The 18,195-nt window shown below is 47.0% G+C and overlaps 1 protein-coding gene across 4 annotated transcripts in view; it reads right to left on the reverse strand.

The window, feature by feature from the left end:
- ZNF423 (zinc finger protein 423) overlaps positions 1-18,195 on the reverse strand; it is a 348,147-nt gene that overhangs the window by 48,906 nt on the left and 281,046 nt on the right. For 3 of the 4 annotated variants that reach the window (XM_068115290.2, XM_068115292.2, XM_068115291.2), the window contains one exon: positions 6,885-7,016. In XM_068115290.2, coding sequence (XP_067971391.1) covers positions 6,885-7,016 — 132 coding nt within the window. Of the gene's footprint in view, positions 1-6,884; positions 7,017-18,195 lie in introns of those variants that run through there. The other variant, XM_068115293.2, reaches the window with a different exon arrangement.

Genomic DNA, 18,195 nt, shown 5'->3' on the forward strand with positions numbered 1-18,195 from the left:
TCTCATTCACCACATCTCATTCACCACATCTCATTCACCACATCTCATTCACCACATCTCATTCACCACATCTCATTCACCACATCCGATGTCTGGTGTCGTGAGAAACCAGAGGAGGTTTTAACCACAGGGTTTTACTCTTGTAACTCGAGCGAGTTCTTGTACATCATCGATTCCCGTGCACATTGACACCATTACCAACAAACCTGCTGGAGCACACGACACTGACAATGACCAAGTACAGGTGACAGTTTATGGTGTTATTGTACCAGTGATGACAACCAACATTGTGGTGTGGGTGAGGTCAAAGCAAGGGGGGTGGGGGGGGGGGGGGAAATGCTATTTTAATTGCCAATGAAAGACGAAGGAGAAGGTGATTCCACAGAAACGATGGAGATACGTTTTTTCGAAGCTGTCCATGCTCTCCACGCTATCGAAGTTAAGTAATTGTTCCCATTTGTATTTTGGTCAAAACTGTATTTACATTGTGTCCCTAGGGGGATTCTCGGTGTAAATCTTTAATACCTGTATAAAATCGTCGGTTATTTTGTGCCGTGTTTTTTGCGGACTCGTACTTTAAGTTTCCTACCTTGAGGCTCTGTTTTTCTCTCAGTGGTCGATTGTGGTCCATTTACTTTCGTTCTCTCAGTTTTTCCCAGTCTTTTCACCTCGTACTTCCTTGTTTAAATCTTAACTCAAAAAAATAAAACATTTTTCCTTCTTTGTTCTATTCGTTCGTTCGTTCATTCGTTCATTCTTCGACCACGTGTTTTTCCATTTCCACGAACACGACCACGAAATCCCATTTCTCCAGATAGTTTTCAGTTTAATTTACATATGTTAAAACTTTCCCCTGAAGTGCCTAATTCTGTCGTATATTATAACACATTTTTCTTCTTCTTCTTTAAAAGGTTGCTTTCGACTTCCTCACCAAATCTATTCATTTGAAAAAAAAATTCCATCTCTTACAGTGCCTCCTTCCTACATTCCCTAAACGCACCTGCACTCCACCCCTCCTCCAGCGTCCTTAAACGTATCTCTGACTCGAAGGTCACAAGAAACTCATTTTGCAATAAATGTTTGTTTCCCATTAATCGTACAACATTTTCTAAAATCAAAACTCACCCCCCCTCCCCTCCTAATCTTCCCCATCACCCATCCCTTTCAAATCTCCCCCCTTAACCTTTCCCTCCTGGACTCACCCCTCAACCATCCCCTCCTAGACTCCCCCTCGCCCCTCCCCTCCTAAACCCCCCCTCACCCCTCCCCTCCAAATCTCCCCCATCACCCATCCCTTTCAAATCCTCCCTTGCCCCTCCCCTCCAAATCTCCCCCATCTCCCATCCCTTTCAAATCTCCCCACTTGTCCCTTCCCTCCTAATCTTCCCCATCACCCATCCCTTTCAAATCCCCCCTTGCCCCTACCCTCCTAATCTTCCCCATCACCCATCCCTTTCAAATCTCCCCACTTGTCCCTTCCCTCCTAAATTCCCCCCTTGCCCCTCCCGTTTTAAACTCCCTCCTCGCCCCTCCCCTCCTAAACTCCCCCCTCGCCCCTTTTCTCCTAAACTCCCCCCTCACCCCTCCCCTCCTAAACCCCCTCCTCCCCCCTCCCCTCCCAAACTCCCCCCCCCCCCCCACCCCTCCCCTTCAAATCTCCCCAACCTCCTTTTTTCTCCAATTCTCTCCTCTCACCCCTCCTCCACAAAGCGGCCTCCCCGCTTCCTCTCCCTTCCAACTCTTACCTACATCTCCTCCAACCTGCTTCCTCGCTCTGCCCCCCCCCCTCAAACAACACCTCACTGTGCCTCACCCAATCACCATCAAACCTTTTGTCCTCCTCATCCTTCCCTTTCTCCTAGCTCTTCTGAAATCGATGACACACTTTCAACAGCTCTACCTACCTCTTCCTCCTCTTCCACATCTTACCCTACCCCCCCCCCCCCCTGTGCTGTACCTGATGCTACCCCTTCCTCTTCATTAACGGAATGGACCTCAAACACCCGGGGCCTTCGCTCAAACTTGACTGATCTCTCCATACAGGTTGCTTCTGACAAACCAGACTTGATCTGCTTGACAGAAACTTTCCTCCTTCATGATGTCTCTGATTCCTTAATTTCTCTCTCTGGTTACTCCCTCCTCCAGTATGATAGACCTGAGCCTCGTCCTGGAGGTGGGGATGCTATCATTATCAAAAACTCTCTTCCTCACTTGCCCTGCACTGCCCTCTCTCCACCTCACCCCCAGGAATACCTCTGGCTACGGCTTCCCCTTTGCTCCCACCTTTTGTTCATATGTGTGTTGTACCATCCACCAAACAGTGATGACTCCATCTACGTACATCTCGCTGTCTGATAATATGGACCAACTTCTATCTACTCATCCCATCTCTCTCTTCCTCTTATGTGGTGATTTCAATTGTCACCATGCCAGTTGGCTGGGTGTGGGTACCTCTCTCACCAGCCATGGCTCCTCAGCAAAGGACTTCTGTGACTCATTGGGACTGACACAATCTGTCAATTTCCCGACCCGGATCTCAGTCAACAGAGCATCTTCTTTTCTCGACTTGGTTATGACTAACTTCCCTGTAAATGTCTGCTGCTCTTCTTCTAATCCAATCGGCTCATCTGATCATGTGCCTGTTAAAGCGGACATCTCTCTGGCCATTCTCAGGGAGCCTCCTCAGCGTCGACGAGTCTGGCATTTCACTCAGGCCAACTGGCACGGTCTTCAAGCAGCCATCAATCATCTGGACTGGTTTCGCATCTCTACCGCCTCCAACATCAACTTATCCTGGGAATTCTCCCAAAGTAAATTGCTCTCTCTCTCATGCACAGATTTATCCCATCTCGTCTTCAGTTGTCATACACTTCCTCCCGTCCATGGTACACAGAATCTTGTGGTGAGGCAGTTGCCCAGAAACAACTTGCCTCCTGGAGGCAACTTTCCAGGTGCCTCCTGGAAAGCAAATCCAATGGAAGGAAATCTCATTTCCTTTCACAAAGCCCGAAACAAGTGTGTGTCCACCCTCAGGAGAGCCAGGAAACAATATCTCTCCAAGCTGAACTCTCAAAACTGTCTCCCTCTTCCAAATCCTGGTGGCGTCTGGTCAAATCTGTTTCTGGTGTTTGTTCCGCCTCCATCCCCTCCCTTACATCAAATGGCTACACAGTTGACTCCGCACGTGAAAAAGCTGAATGCCTCAACTCTGTGTTTGCCTCAAAATCTTGTGTCCCAAACCCATCCCACTCTGTACCCACCGTACCCAGTCGTACCCTGCTGCTCCTGGACTCTGTGTCCTTTTCTTCTGACAAGGTGGAGAAGTTTCTGTCAATCCTCGTCTCTGATTCTGCAACTGGACCAGACGGCATCAGACCACGGGTCCTAAAATCCTGCTCTGCCGCTCTTTCACTGCCTCTGTCTGTTCTCTTCACCCTCTCTTTTGCTCAAGGTCATCTGTCCTCAGCTTGGAAATCAGCCAACATCTACGCTTTCCACAAAAAAGTGCAAAAACAGATCCTTGCAACTGCAGACCAATCAGACTTCTCCCAATTATCAGCAAAGTCATGGAATCCATCATTGCTTTGGCTATCAAATCTTTCCTCTTCTCCAATGGCTTGATCTCTGATCATCAATTTGGTTTCAGACCCGGTCACTCTACTCTGGACATGCTGCTTCTGCTGTCTCAATAATGGATGGAGGTCCTCAATGCCAAACAGGAAATTAGAGCTGTCTCCTTTGACATATCACGTGCCTTCGATACGGTCTGGCACCCCGCTCTGCTCTCCAAAGTCTCTGCCTATGGCATCCAAGGCCAGCTCCACTCATGGCTTACTGACTTCCTTTACTCTCGTCACCAACGTGTGGCAATCAACAGAATCCTTTATTTTCCTCTCCATGTCAAAGCTGGAGTACCCCAAGGCAGGGTTCTGGGCCCAGTCCTCGGCATGATCTTCATCAATGATCGCTGACTATGGAAAATCCTCTTTATCTGTTGATGCAGCCATCCACCCTGATGACTCTGACTTCCCTCATCCTTCACACAGGTAGTCTGCAGCCTCTTCAATCTCTTTAGCCCTGAACATAAATCCCAAACTGGCCAAACACTTCGAATATGTACAGTCACGTGAAAAAGTAAGTACACCCCATGTAAAGTTTTGACTTTTTCAACATGCAGCTATTTGATCTTCATTTCAACAATATTAATAGATAAAGGTGATATAACATAACAAATATCATGAAACATTTACATTTTGTAGTCCATTGTATAATTTAAATAAACATAAATGCAAATTTCGCATGTGGAAAAAGTACACCCTTGGCTCTAATAGGTGGTATTGCCCCCTTTGGCAGAAACAACCTCAAGTAGGCGTTTCTTATAACTGTCTACCAGTCTCTGACATCGACGGAGAAATTCTTGCCCACTCCTCCATGCAGAATTCTTTCAGCTGTGCGATGTTTGAGGGGTTTCTTGCATGCACAGCTCGTTTCAAATCCCCCCACAACATCTCGATGGGATTTCGATCTGGGCTTTGACTTGGCCATTCCAGAACCCTCCATTTCTTTCTTTTCAGCCATTCCTTGGTGGATTTCAGCCATTCCATGTTAAGGGTTATTGTCATGTTGCAAGGTCCACCTTCGGTTGAGCTTCAACTTTCCGACAGATGGCCTCACATTATCCTCAAGCACCCTCTGGTACAATGAAGAATTCATAGTGGAATTCACATGGTGGTGAGCTGCCCAGGCCCTGATGCAGCAAAGCTGCCCCAAACCATAATATTTCCACCACCATGCTTTACAGTTGGTATCAGGTTCTTGTGGTCAAATGCTGTCTTTGGTTTTCGCCAAACATGTCTTCTGGTACTGTGGCCAAATAGCTCTACCTTCGACTCATCTGTCCAGAGCACATTGTTCCAGAAGTGCTGGTCTTTGTCTCGGTGTTCATTGGCAAACTTTAGTCTTGCCCTGATGTTCTTTCTGGAAAGCAAAGGTTTCCTCCTGGCACGCCTCCCATGTAGATAAAATTTGTGCAGCCTCTTTCTAATGGTAGACTCGTGCACTTTGACATCAACAGTGGCAAGAGCTACCTGTAGGTCCTGTGATGACATTCTGGGGTTCTTAGAGACTTCTTTCAGCATCTTACGGTCTGCTCTCGGGCTGAACTTGCTGGGGCGGCCTGGCCTGAACAAGTTGGCAGTTGTTTGGAATCTTCTCCCCTTGTAGATGATCTTCCGGACAGTCGAATGATTGATTTAAATTTGTTTGGAGTTCTTTTTAAATCCCTTCCTGGACTCATAGGCATCTATAACCTTCTTTCTGAAGGCCTCAGAGAGCTCTTTTGATCTGGGCATTGTGATGCCGCACACTTCACCAACAAGGAGCAAACCAAACTAAATGTCTGAGGTTTAAATAAGACAGGATCCTCCAAAATCCTCTCTAACGATGTTCTAATCATTTGCACCTGAGCTGGTGCACCTGATTCTAATTTTAGGTATTTGAAGTAGTGATAAATGTCGGGGTGTACTTACTTTTTCCACATGCGAAATTTGCATTTATGTTTATTTAAATTATACAATGGACTACAAAATGTAAATGTTTCATGATATTTGTTATATTATATCACCTTTATCTATCAATATTGTTGAAATGAAGATCAAATAGCTGTATGTTGAAATATGTTGAAAAAGTCAAAACTTTACATGGGGTGTACTTACTTTTTCATGTGACTGTATTTCAATCCTGGCAAATCTCACACTCTTACTATTTCTCTAAAAAAACGGTCCAGCAAACCCTCCTGTCTACTTTCTTAAATATCCTCGTGAGGAAGTTCAGTGATTCAAACCCGTGGATCTCACTATCATCTGTGATCCTTTATGGGAAAACCATATTTCAAAGTTGGCCTTCAAAGCCAGCCTTCAATCAGTCATACAAAGTCGTTCCTTGGCATGCCTCAACTCCTATACACCAACAAAGCCTTCATCCGCAGTTTCATTGAGTACTGCCCTCCCCTATGGGCTGGCTCACCTGCCCTTCACCTTGTTCAATTTGATGCCATGGGAACCAATGCCTTCAATATTATTGGAATTTCTCATGATGAAGCTGAGTCTATGGGTCTATCACTTTGCCATCACAAACTGGTCAGTGGTCTTTGTCTTCTCCTTCAAGTGTTGAACCCCCTGCTCTTCCCATGCCCTGTCACCCCCTCCTCCCCCTGATATTTCTGCAGGACACACATGGACCACCATCAACCCCCTTCTGGTGAAAGTACCTAAATCCAGAATTACTGCTCACCGACACATTCGTTCCTCATTTTTCCCACCTGTGGAATCAGCTTACATCTTCTCTTTAATCTAATTCTTTCCTCCAGGTCTTCAAGACAGTTGTTCACGACTACCTCAGGTGACCGCCTTTTATACTCATGACCAAGTACTTCCTCTTCCTGGTTATTGGGATTCTCTCCTCCCCCTCCCCCTCTTTTCGTCACTCTTTTGTTAACCTAACTCAACCTCTTTTCGTTTGTTTGTTGTCGGTTGCTTTGTTTCTTTTCTCATCCACCGGTTTCCCCTTTCTCTTCTTGCTGTATTTCATTCAGTTTGTGTGCATCTTCTTCACCTCCACGTATCCTTCTACCCCTTCCCTTGATCTCACACTACTTCTACTCTGCTGTTGGTGTCCCCCCCCTTTCCATTTTATTCCCTTCCATTCTACTCAAGCTTTTCCATGATGTTTGGTCACGTATACAAAATAATCCACTGGTTATGCTTTTGTACCAGAAAAATGTGTTAAATCATAAGTACTGTATGAAAATAAATAGCTACTGATTCCAAGGTCTTAAAGACTCTTAGAGTAACAGAGAAAGACAAATGGAGAAATGATTGTTGTACCTGTAAAACAAACAGGGCACTTGAACGTCCCTCCCATGCCCTCGAAGCTGTGCTCGATCAAGTGGCACTGTAGCTTGGCCGGAGAATCAAACGTCTGACTGCAGAGCTTGCACTCGTGATTGATTCCTTCTTCTGCAAACAAAAATAAACAAAGCATGCTTTTGATGATATGCATCCGCTTACAACCAAATGGCTTTCACGGCTTCTTCCTTTTCACAGTGCCTGTGCTGAGCACCTTGAAGAGTGAGCTAGAACGATACGCGCTAGAGAGTACCTCCACCAGACTGAATGCTGAACACCTCTCAGAGTGAGCTAGAACGATACGCGCTAGAGAGTACCTCCACAAGGCTGAATGCTGAGCACCTCTCAGAGTGAGGTAGAACAATACCCGCTAGAGAGTACCTCCACCAGACTGAATGCTGAACACCTCTCAGAGTGAGCTAGAACGATACACGCTAGAGTGTACCTCCACCAGACTGAATGCTGAACACCTCTCAGAGTGAGCTAGAACGATACCCGCTAGAGAGTACCTCCACCAGGCTGAATGCTGAGAACCTCTCAGAGTGAGGTAGAACAATACCCGCTAGAGAGTACCTCCACCAGACTGAATGCTGAACACCTCTCAGAGTGAGGTAGAACAATACCCGCTAGAGAGTACCTCCACCAGACTGAATGCTGAACACCTCTCAGAGTGAGCTAGAACGATACGCGCTAGAGAGTACCTCCACAAGGCTGAATGCTGAGCACCTCTCAGAGTGAGGTAGAACAATACCCGCTAGAGAGTACCTCCACCAGACTGAATGCTGAACACCTCTCAGAGTGAGCTAGAACGATACACGCTAGAGTGTACCTCCACCAGACTGAATGCTGAACACCTCTCAGAGTGAGCGAGAACGATACCCGCTAAAGCGTACCTCCACCAGGCTGAATGCTGAACACCTCTCAAAGTGAGCTAGAACGATACCTCTCAAAGTGAGCTAGAACGATACCCGCTAGAGAGTACCTCCACCAGGCTGAATGCTGAACACCTCTCAGAGTGAGCTAGAACGATACCCACTAGAGAGTACCTCCACCAGACTGAATGCTGAGCACCTCTCAGAGTGAGCTAGAACAATACCCACTAGAGAGTACCTCCACCAGACTGAATGCTGAACACCTCTCAGAGTGAGCTAGAATGATACCCGCTAGAGAGTACCTCCACCAGACTGAATGCTGAGCACCTCTCAGAGTGAGCTAGAACAATACCCGCTAGAGAGTACCTCCACCAGACTGAATGCTGAACACCTCAGAGTGAGCTAGAACGATACACGCCAGAGCGTACCTCCACCAGACTGAATGCTGAACACCTCTCAGAGTGAGCTAGAACGATACACGCTAGAGCGTATCTCCACCAGGCTGAATGCTGAACACCTCTCAAAGTGAGCTAGAACGATACCCGCTAGAGAGTACCTCCACCAGACTGAATGCTGAGCACCTCTCAGAGTGAGCTAGAACAATACCCGCTAGAGAGTACCTCCACCAGACTGAATGCTGAACACCTCAGAGTGAGCTAGAACGATACACGCCAGAGCGTACCTCCACCAGACTGAATGCTGAGCACCTCTCAGAGTGAGCTAGAACGATACCCGCTGGAGAGTACCTCCACCAGGCTGAATGCTGAGCACCTCAGAGTGAGCTAGAACAATACCCGCAAGAGAGTACCTCCACCAGACTGAATGCTGAACACCTCTCAGAGTGAGCTAGAACGATTTTAACGATTTTACCTTTTGTGTCCTACTCATCGGCTACATCTGGATCTGGACCTGAACCAAAATGCAATTGCTTGTTCCTGTCACCTAACCATCTCATCCGGAACTGGATCTTCACCAAAATCTAACCAATTCATACTTATCACACATCCCACCTGTCCACCATGTTTCGACCGAATTCATCCATAACTATTTGAGATATCCTGTTCACAGATAGACAGACAAACAGACAGGTGGTGACATCATAACCTCTGCCCACCCCCACCCCTACACCCCCCCTCCTCTCCCTGCTGTTGGTGTCCCCCCCCCCCCACCCCATTCTCACTCTCTCTCTGCTGTTGGTGTCCCTCCCCCCATACCCCCTCCCTCTCTGCTGTTGGTGCCCCCCCCCCCCCCCCCATTCTCCCCCACCCTCTCTGCTGTTCCTTTTGTCCTGCTGCGTCCTGATCCATTCGGTGAGTCGTAGCTCTTCCACGAGTCTCGACTATGTGTACAAAAAAGAGGGAAAACGCAAAAGACAGAGCAACATGGCATCAACATTCTGAGGCCTTCGTCCAGCAGTGGGCTGAAAATATCTGATGATGGTGATGATGATGATGATGATGATGATGATAATGGTGATGATGGTGATGCTGATGATGGTGATGGTGATGATGATGGTGATGGTCATGGTGATGCTGATGGTGATGATGGTGATGATGGTGATGATGATGGCGATGATGATGATGCTGATTCCGATGCTTATGGTGATGATAATGATGGTGATGATGATGATGACGGTGATGCTGATGGTGATAATGATGATGATGATGCCGATGCTTGTGGTGGTGATGAGGATGATGATGCGTATGGTGGTGGTGATGATGATGATGATGATGATGATGATGCTTATGGTGATGATGATGGTGATAAAGATGCTTATGGTGCTGATGATGATGATGCTTATAGTGATGATGATGATGATGGTGATGATGGTGGTGGTGATGGTGATGATGATGATGGTGATGATGATGCTGATGGTGATGGTGATGATGATGATGAACAAGAAATGGGTTACAAGCAGACTTTGTGTGGCCTGCAGAAACCTGGGGGCGGGAGGTGTTTGGGGGTTACTGAGCATGGAAAGGGCGTGTGGTGGTTACTGAGCACGTTGTAAGTAGTGGAGTACCTCATGGATCAGTAATAGGACAGGCAATGATTTGATTTGCATAGCGGGTTTATAAGTCTGATTTCCAAATTTGTAGGTGGCACAAAGCTCGCGGTGAGCTCGGTGGACAGGGGAGGATAATTATGATGATGATGTTGATGCCGATGCTTATGGTGGTGATGAGGATGATGGTGATGATGATGGTGATGATGATGGTGATGATGCTTATGGTGATGATGATGATGATGGTGATGGTAATGATGCTTATAGTGATGACGATGATGCTTATGGTGATGATGATGATGCTTATGGTGATGATGGTGGTGATGGTGATAGTGATGATGATGGTGATGGTGATGCTTATGGTGATGATGATGGTGATGAGGGTGATGGTGATGATGAGGGTGATGGTGATGACGATGATGGTGATGATGATGATGATGATGATGATGCTTATGGTGATGATGGTGATGATGCTTATGGTGATGATAATGGTGATGCTGATGCTGATGATGATGAAATGGTGATGATGGTGATGATGCTGATGGTGATGGTGATGATGATGATGAACAAGAAATGGGTTACAAGCAGACTTTGTGTGGCCTGCAGAAACCTGGGGGCGGGAGGTGTTTGGGGGTTACTGAGCATGGAAAGGGCGTGTGGTGGTTACTGAGTACGTTGTAAGTAGTGGAGTACCTCATGGATCAGTAATAGGGCAGGCAATGATTTGATTTACATAGCGGGTTTATAAGTCTGATTTCCAAATTTGTAGGTGGCACAAAGCTCGCGGTGAGCTCGGTGGACAGGGGAGGGTGGTCCCAAAATGGCGCGCCCAGAAAATTCTGTTTACGTGGGCCGTGTATGCTTCCCTTGCGAGGAGTAGGCGGGTTATCGCCAGCATCATGAACAAATTACGAATCCCTGCCCAGCTACTGCTGGGAAAACAATGGCAAACCACCCAGCATGTCTTGTCAAGAAACTTAGGCAGCAACGACGCTCTGTCACAGAATATGTTACATCAGAATCAGTACTCAAGGTTGGTGTACAGAAACTTTTTTAAAATAACAATAAATACAAGATGCAAGGAGGTGAAATTCGCTGCACATGATGTACAACGTGCGCAGAATAAAATAAATAGCACCGCAAAGCAGGCGTAACCCCTCAGCCCATGCATGGTGGAAACCAATTTCAAGATGGCTGCCGTGGCGGTCATATTGAAAATCGCAGCACGCCCATTTTCGAAAGGAACCTTCCTCTACTCAACCCCAACACACATTGCAAAAATGGATTTAATCGGACAAGCTGTACTACTTGAAATTGACGGAAACCAATTTCAAGATGGCTGCCGTGGCGGCCATATTGAAAATCGCAGCGTGCCCATGAACCTTCCTCTACTCAACCCCAACACACACTGCAAACATGGATTTAATCGGACAAGCCGTTCTGCTCAAAATTGACGGAAACCAATTTCAAAATGGCTACCGTGGCGGCCATATTGAAAATCGCAGCGCGCCCAGTTTCGAAAGGAACCTTCCTCTACTCAACCCCAACACACACTGCAAAAATGGATTTAATCGGACAAGCCGTTCTGCTCGAAATTGACGGAAACCAAAAGTTGACGGACGCCCGGATGGCTGCCATTTTTGAAAGGAACCTTCCTCTACTCAACCCCAACACACACTGCAAAAATGGATTTAATCGGACAAGCCATTCTACTTGAAATTGATGGAAACCAAGGTTGACGGACCCCCGGACACCCGGACGACGCCCGTGACGACAATACCCCTGAGCCCAATTTGGGCTGAGGGGTGACGAGTGTTCATTTACGTCTGTATGATGTCTCATAAATAAAGAGGATATAAGTACACCTGACACTAGGCCGAGGCTTCAGACTTTGGCACGCTCACGAGGCTGCACCGTCAAAAAGTGTTCCAACCTGTAATGGCGGCTTTTGTGCCAGTACTCATACATCCTCCCAATGTACCTTTCCTTTCTTCCCAAACCAAGCTCACCTCCTTTCCTTCTCCTACCCTCCTACATTCTCTTCTGTTCCTCAGTTTACTCCTTACCTTCATGCACACAATAAAGAGATAGCTGCATTCCTATCCTCTTTCCTTGTATTCCTTTACTCAATCTTGACATTTCCAATTCCTTCCATGGCCACCCCTCACCACCCTGTGTACGTAATAAATAGATGCCTTATAAAGGGGTCACCTGATCACATCTATTTAAGAAGGAGCAGGTACTGCACGATTTGCTTGAACACGGTAAATACCTACGGTAAATGGAAAGGTGAAATTACAATGCTCTTTTCAATAACCGGTATTGGACCTCTAATAACAGGTAACCCCTGTGAACCTCAATGAAAGACCGTTCTGGGCCCTTTTCCTTCTCAAATACGCATTTGGTCGTAACCTTAGAAATCCCAAGGCCTTGAAATCCACGACAGAGACTTTACGGCAGACTGAGTTTTACGGCAAATTTCTCACTCTGCGCGTAAATGGTGTTCAACAGATTGTGGTGTATTCTTTTGTACATCCGATAACACATTATTTGTTATAGTAAATGATGTTCAACAGATTGTGGTGTATTCTTTTATACATCCGATAACACATTATTTGTTATAGTAAATGGTGTTCAACAGATTGTGGTGTTGTAGCGGTTACCTTATTCGCATGTGGCAGTTACCTTATTCGCATGTCGCGGTTACCTTATTCGCATGTGGCGGTTACCTTATCCGCATGTGGCGGTTACCTTATTCGCATGTGGCGGTTACCTTATTTGCATGTAGCGGTTACCTTATTTGGTCATAATCCACGTGCACGTGCCTGTGGGGCTTTTGGTTGTGTGGACGTGACGTACGCGCGGTTGTTGGAGCCACGCCCTCCGAAGAGGGTTTTGGCTTTATAAAAGCTGTACGACTTCCGTTCGCGATATCAGTGCGGATTATTTCTGTTCGAATAAACGAGCTTCGAACCCTACTAAATGGCCTCGTCTTCCGCAACTCCTAAACTGGTGACCCCGGCTGCCCCCAAACGGATTCGGGGGCTGCAAACGAACACGGCAAGCGTGCCCTGGCCAGGGAAGCCACCTAAACTGGTGACCCCCGCTTCTCCCGATCGGATTCGGGTGCTGCAAACGAACGTGGCAATCGCAGTTTTGATTGACCTGCCGGAGTTTTGCGAACGTTTTCGGGGGCTTCCAACGAGCATGGCGACACTGACACTGGTAACCCCGGCTGCTCCCGAACGGATTCGGGGGCTTCAAACGAACACGGCAAACGCAGTTTCGATCGAACTGCCGGAGTTTTGGGAATGACGGGCGGCCGTTTGGTTCGCGTGCACCGCGCCTGGCTCCTCCTCTGCGACCAGAGGGGCGAGCCTGCTCCAGGATCCTCCGAAGGAACGCAGTTACGAGACATGGGTGGCACTAGTGCTCATCTCCTGTGCACGCACTGACGTTGGCGGCACGGCTGCTTCGTCACCTTCGCGCACACAGCTGCTCGTAACTTCACGCACACAGCGCGTGGCACCTCCTCTGCGAACAGAGGGGTGCACCTTCTCCAGGATCCTCCGACGAGACGTGGGTGGCACTGCTGCTCATCTTCTGCGCGCGCACTGACCCGGGCGGCACGGCTGCTCATCACCTTCGCGCACACTGACCCGAGCAGCATGGCTGCTCGTCATCTTCGCGCGCACTGCGTGTGGCACCTCCTCTGCGAACAGAGGGGTGCGCCTTCTCCAGGATCCTCCGATGGGATGCGGGTGGCACTGCTGCTCGTAACTTCGCGCACACAAGCCGAGTACTGCTGCTCATAGCCTTCGCGTGCACTACAGCCAAGCACCTCCTCTGCGACCAGAGCTGTGAGCCTTCTCCAACGTGCGCTGCTGCTCGTAGCTTTCGGGCGCACTACGGCCAAGCACCTCCTCTGCGACCAGAGCGGTGAGCCTTCTCCAGCGAGCACTGCTCGTCACCTTCGCGCAACTACATACAACTACAACTCGCGAAAACTCTACAACTACAGCTACAGCTCACGTGCAGAAAGCTGCAACTCACGCAACTACTATTCCTACTCTGCAACCTCGGGAGGCCCGTGAGGAACCTTGGCAGCCTCCCCCGAGGCCTTGACTAGCCCCTCGTTTGGCTCAACACCTTTTCATGCGCACCGAGGCCGAGCACTGCTCGAGCCTTCTCGGCACTGCCGAGCGCACCCGCGAACTGCAACCTCGGGAGGCCCGCGAGGAACCTCGGCAGCCTCCCCCGAGGCCTTGACCAGCCCCTCGGTCGGCTCAACTCCACGGCGGCGTCATTGCCGAGTGTGCCCGCGAACTACATGCATGCCCGTGCGAGTGCATTCTGGGAGTGGGGGGGGGGGGGGGGGGCGCATGTAGCGGTTACCTTGTTCGCATGTCGCGGTTACCTTATTCGCATGTGGCGGTTACCTTATTTGCATGTAGTGGTTACCTTATTTGGTCATTATATACGATGGACTACAAAATGTAAATGTTTCATGATGTTTGTTATATTTTATCACCTTTATCTATCAATATTGTTGAAATGAAGATCGAATAGCTGTATGTTGAAATATGTTGAAAAAGTTAAAACTTTACGTGGGGTGTACTTACACATGACTGTCGGTGTAGATAAAGTTGATCCAGGTACCTGGGTTGAGAAGGTGTCTCAGAACAGTGTTGTGATGTTTTAAGTTTCGTTTTTGTTATCTTTTTCTGTCGTATCAAAAGCTCGTGGAGGAGTCTATATATGCAGGACGAGGGCGTGAGATGACGTCATTGTATTGTTCCACAAATTCCAGGACATTAAGAGGCAATCGATGAATGAACACATTATATGGGATTTTAACCAGGTGTTATAGCATCAAGGTTTAACCAGATGTTATAGTATCAAGGTTTAACCAAGTGTTATAGCATCAAGGTTTAACCAGGTGTTATAGCATCAAGGTTTAACCAGGTGTTATAGCATCAAGGTTTAACCAGGTGTTATAGCATCAAGGTTTAACCCGGTGTTATAGCATCAAGGTTTAACCAGGTGTTATAGCATCAAGGTGAATGGAACACCAAATGTGCCGACACAACTTGACTTTTGAAGAAACGTAGACATCGAGTCCCCCTTTGTAAAAAGGCAGCATGCACTATATCCTCACATGGTGTCCTCTTCCTCATCAAGTCTTTTCCCCACAGGTGTGCTCACTGTGAGGTGACACGTCTGAATTCAATTACTGCTTATGCTTGCAACATCATGGCTTCTATACGAGGAGTCTTTGTCGGGCACATGGCCTCTTTCATGTGACAGTGCTGTGCTGTGAACATGCTAAGGCTGCGATGGATAGAGAGGCCCTGTGACTCGTCATTCATTCCCCACATTGATCATGTTGAGGCAGTAAGAGGCCATTGCCGAGTTTTATTCCTTTGGGTTTTAATTTCAAAGCTTTGATGAGTTAAATGACCATTTAAGTTCAATGCTCTTGAATAATTTGCCAGAGAGTTTTTCAGTTTATTTGATTCCTGTTTCTCTGCAATGTCTCATGTTGTTTATGAATTTGCTCATGAGCAACATTAAAGGAAACGACTATTCCTCATATCTCCACATGTAAGCAAATTTGCAGGAAGACAATTTCATTTTCTTCGAGACCATAGTAATAAATTCAGGTTGAACGACCCTGCAGATACTGTATTTTGCTCAATTGTTTCAATCAGGCATGGGCAACCTTTTCCACGTCACAGGGTGCACAAACATTTAGGTGTGTAGGCATCGATATAACGTGCCAAACTAATGTTATCTTGGCGCATGAGCAGGTGTGGTAGGTACAATGCACCAATGATATTTCACTGAACTTCAGCACACCAGTAAATAATTTATGAAGATAAAGCTGGAAAAAGTTGACCACTTGCAACCAAAAGTGCAAACTTGAACTTAGTGCTTCAGAAAGCGGATGGAAAATTGAGACTGTCATTGTCAGGAATGGTGACCAATAGGCGACAGAATATGCGAGTCCAAGCAGAGACTCCAAGTCCATCAAGTCAATCTCTAATTGAGTTTAGTGGGATACTTGCATTGGAATACCTTTCACAAGGAATTCAACATTGGGAGAGCTATCTGAAGTCACAACTCTCAAGCAACTGTACAAATGGTCGTCGGTGAACGTGGATCTGTGCCTGGACATTATGGACTTCATTAGGTAAGAAGAACTGCTCACGTGCATAAGTGCTGCTGAACAATGAAACCCTCTCCAGTGCAAATGCCGTTCGGCTTGGATAGTTGTCCCTTGGGAAGTATTTGCTATCAAAGTCCTGAATCTGAACGTCTTGAAACTTCAACTTCAGATCAAGGTTCTCATATAGTTCTGTCAGCTCCATCTGCACATGAGCTGGAGCTGCTTCAACATCAACATCGAATGGTGCAGAGAAGATGCTCAGGCTGGTTTCTTACCTTCTGAAATCAGAAAAACGGGATTGGAGTTCTTGTCCGTCGGCAAGTTCATGGGAAGTGACGTTTCGTGCCGAGGTCGAGGTGCTACATGCAATGCAGTTGAAAACTTGCTGCATGTTATGATATCACTCAAGTTCATTTTTCTCGATGAGATGTTGGCCCAACATTCTTCCAGAAACGAAAGACCTTTGCACCTTTTTTGTCCGAGTAGTTGTCGAACCTAATGTGTGAAGCGGGTTATGGCATATTGATATGTTCATTGGTCAATCAGAGTTGAGCAATGATGTCACATTGGCACCCATAGACAGGCTTCATGCGAGTCGAAAGTGGAAAAAGAAATGACGGAAAGTAAAGAAAATTGAGCTTTGGCGCATATTTTGCATTGGAAAGGGACAGCGAGTGAAGCAGTCAGTGTTGAGCTGTCAAGCCCTTTATAAAGAAATGGTGGACGAAATATGAGGAATGCGCACGGATATGAATGAAATATGAGGTACGAATGAATATGAGGACGGCGAGTGTCATGAAGTGTCGAAAGCAGAACATTGCAAATTGTACATGACTGTTGAGTTCACTGATGGTAAATCACTTGGCTAAAGATGGTGGAAGAAGAAATGCGGGCAAGGGGGTTAACAAGGGGAGATGCAGAAAATAGGGCAAAATGGAGAAGATTGTCATGGGGACCGCAAGGCAAACCCCCGCTCTAGCAGGGAAAATGGCCTTAAAATGCATGTTGTTTGTTTGTTGTTGTTGAGCTCACTGATGCACCATTAGATCTGATTGGTTTTCAGCCAACCTGGTATTAGACTTATCGGTAAAAACTGCAGAGAAGCCTGCCAGAAGAGGTGTATGTGCTCATCGAAAGGTGCTTTCGAGTTGAGAGCAAAGATGTTAGCAGTTGGCATTCGCAATCAACATTCCCAAGAGTCCCCTGTGAAGAAATTGCGGTCTATGCCATTGATCACATCAACATGAACAACCCATGTTCTGCCAAAATTCTGTACAATTTGTGGAAAGGAACACCTGTACTTGAAGCGTGGGCGAGAGAAATCACAGAGGGATAATCTTGTTCAAGCTCAAACAATCAATGCAGGTATGTGTTCATCAATTCTACCTGAGAGACCATGAATTCCATACCTGCATGCCCGCCTATCTGGCGGTTATTGGCAAACGCTTTGGTGACGCTGGGGTGAGGGACATGATGATCGAATCACAAACTATGGCAGAAGGATCAATGAATGTTGTGCTATCCGATCGACGTATGCTCATAGCATGTTGTATGAAGCCCTCAGTCACCTCAGGCTGCAGAATTTTGTCAACTAATTGCCTGATGAGGAAATCTATGATATCAACATAGTTTAAAAAGATCTCCAAGCTTCTACTGGGATGTCAGTGATGCATGAATATGAGTTCTGAGCTGGAAAAACCTCTTGGCTCGATACGAGACTTGGATTGAAATAAAGGTGAGAGAAATGCAACCTCTGCTCTCTGGTCGTCCTATTTGCGCATCGTTGGAACCTTATACTTTACATCAGAGGTACTCGTGAGTCGGAGTGGACTGTGCATCTCCTGACAAAGGCTAATGCTGCCCTGGTTTCATGCTTATGATAGAGGGAATTACATACGTTATGGAAAAATGAGGCCGTACCATGCACTCGTCCGACATGCCATGCAGAACTAAAACAGTGCGGACAATGGGCAGTGCAGAGACAAGACGGTCCTTCGTTTGCTTCGATCGATGCGATCAAACAGTGGAGCAAACTGTGAATGGCAACTCGAAAACCAAGGGCGGAACTAATACCTTCAGCCTGAATCAGGCCACAGTCCAGCGATGGATACTGTCTCAGAATAAACGTGCTGCAATAAGTCAAACATTGTCAATTTGTGGCATGCACAATTGCGGAACTCATATTCAAAAAGATGTCGACAGGAATCGTACGGAAAAAGATGAGCTTCAGATTCAGCAAGTGGT

This window comes from Myxine glutinosa, chromosome 5, assembly GCF_964187855.1.
Source record: "Myxine glutinosa chromosome 5, kmMyxGlut1.1, whole genome shotgun sequence".
NCBI lineage: Eukaryota > Metazoa > Chordata > Myxini > Myxiniformes > Myxinidae > Myxine > Myxine glutinosa.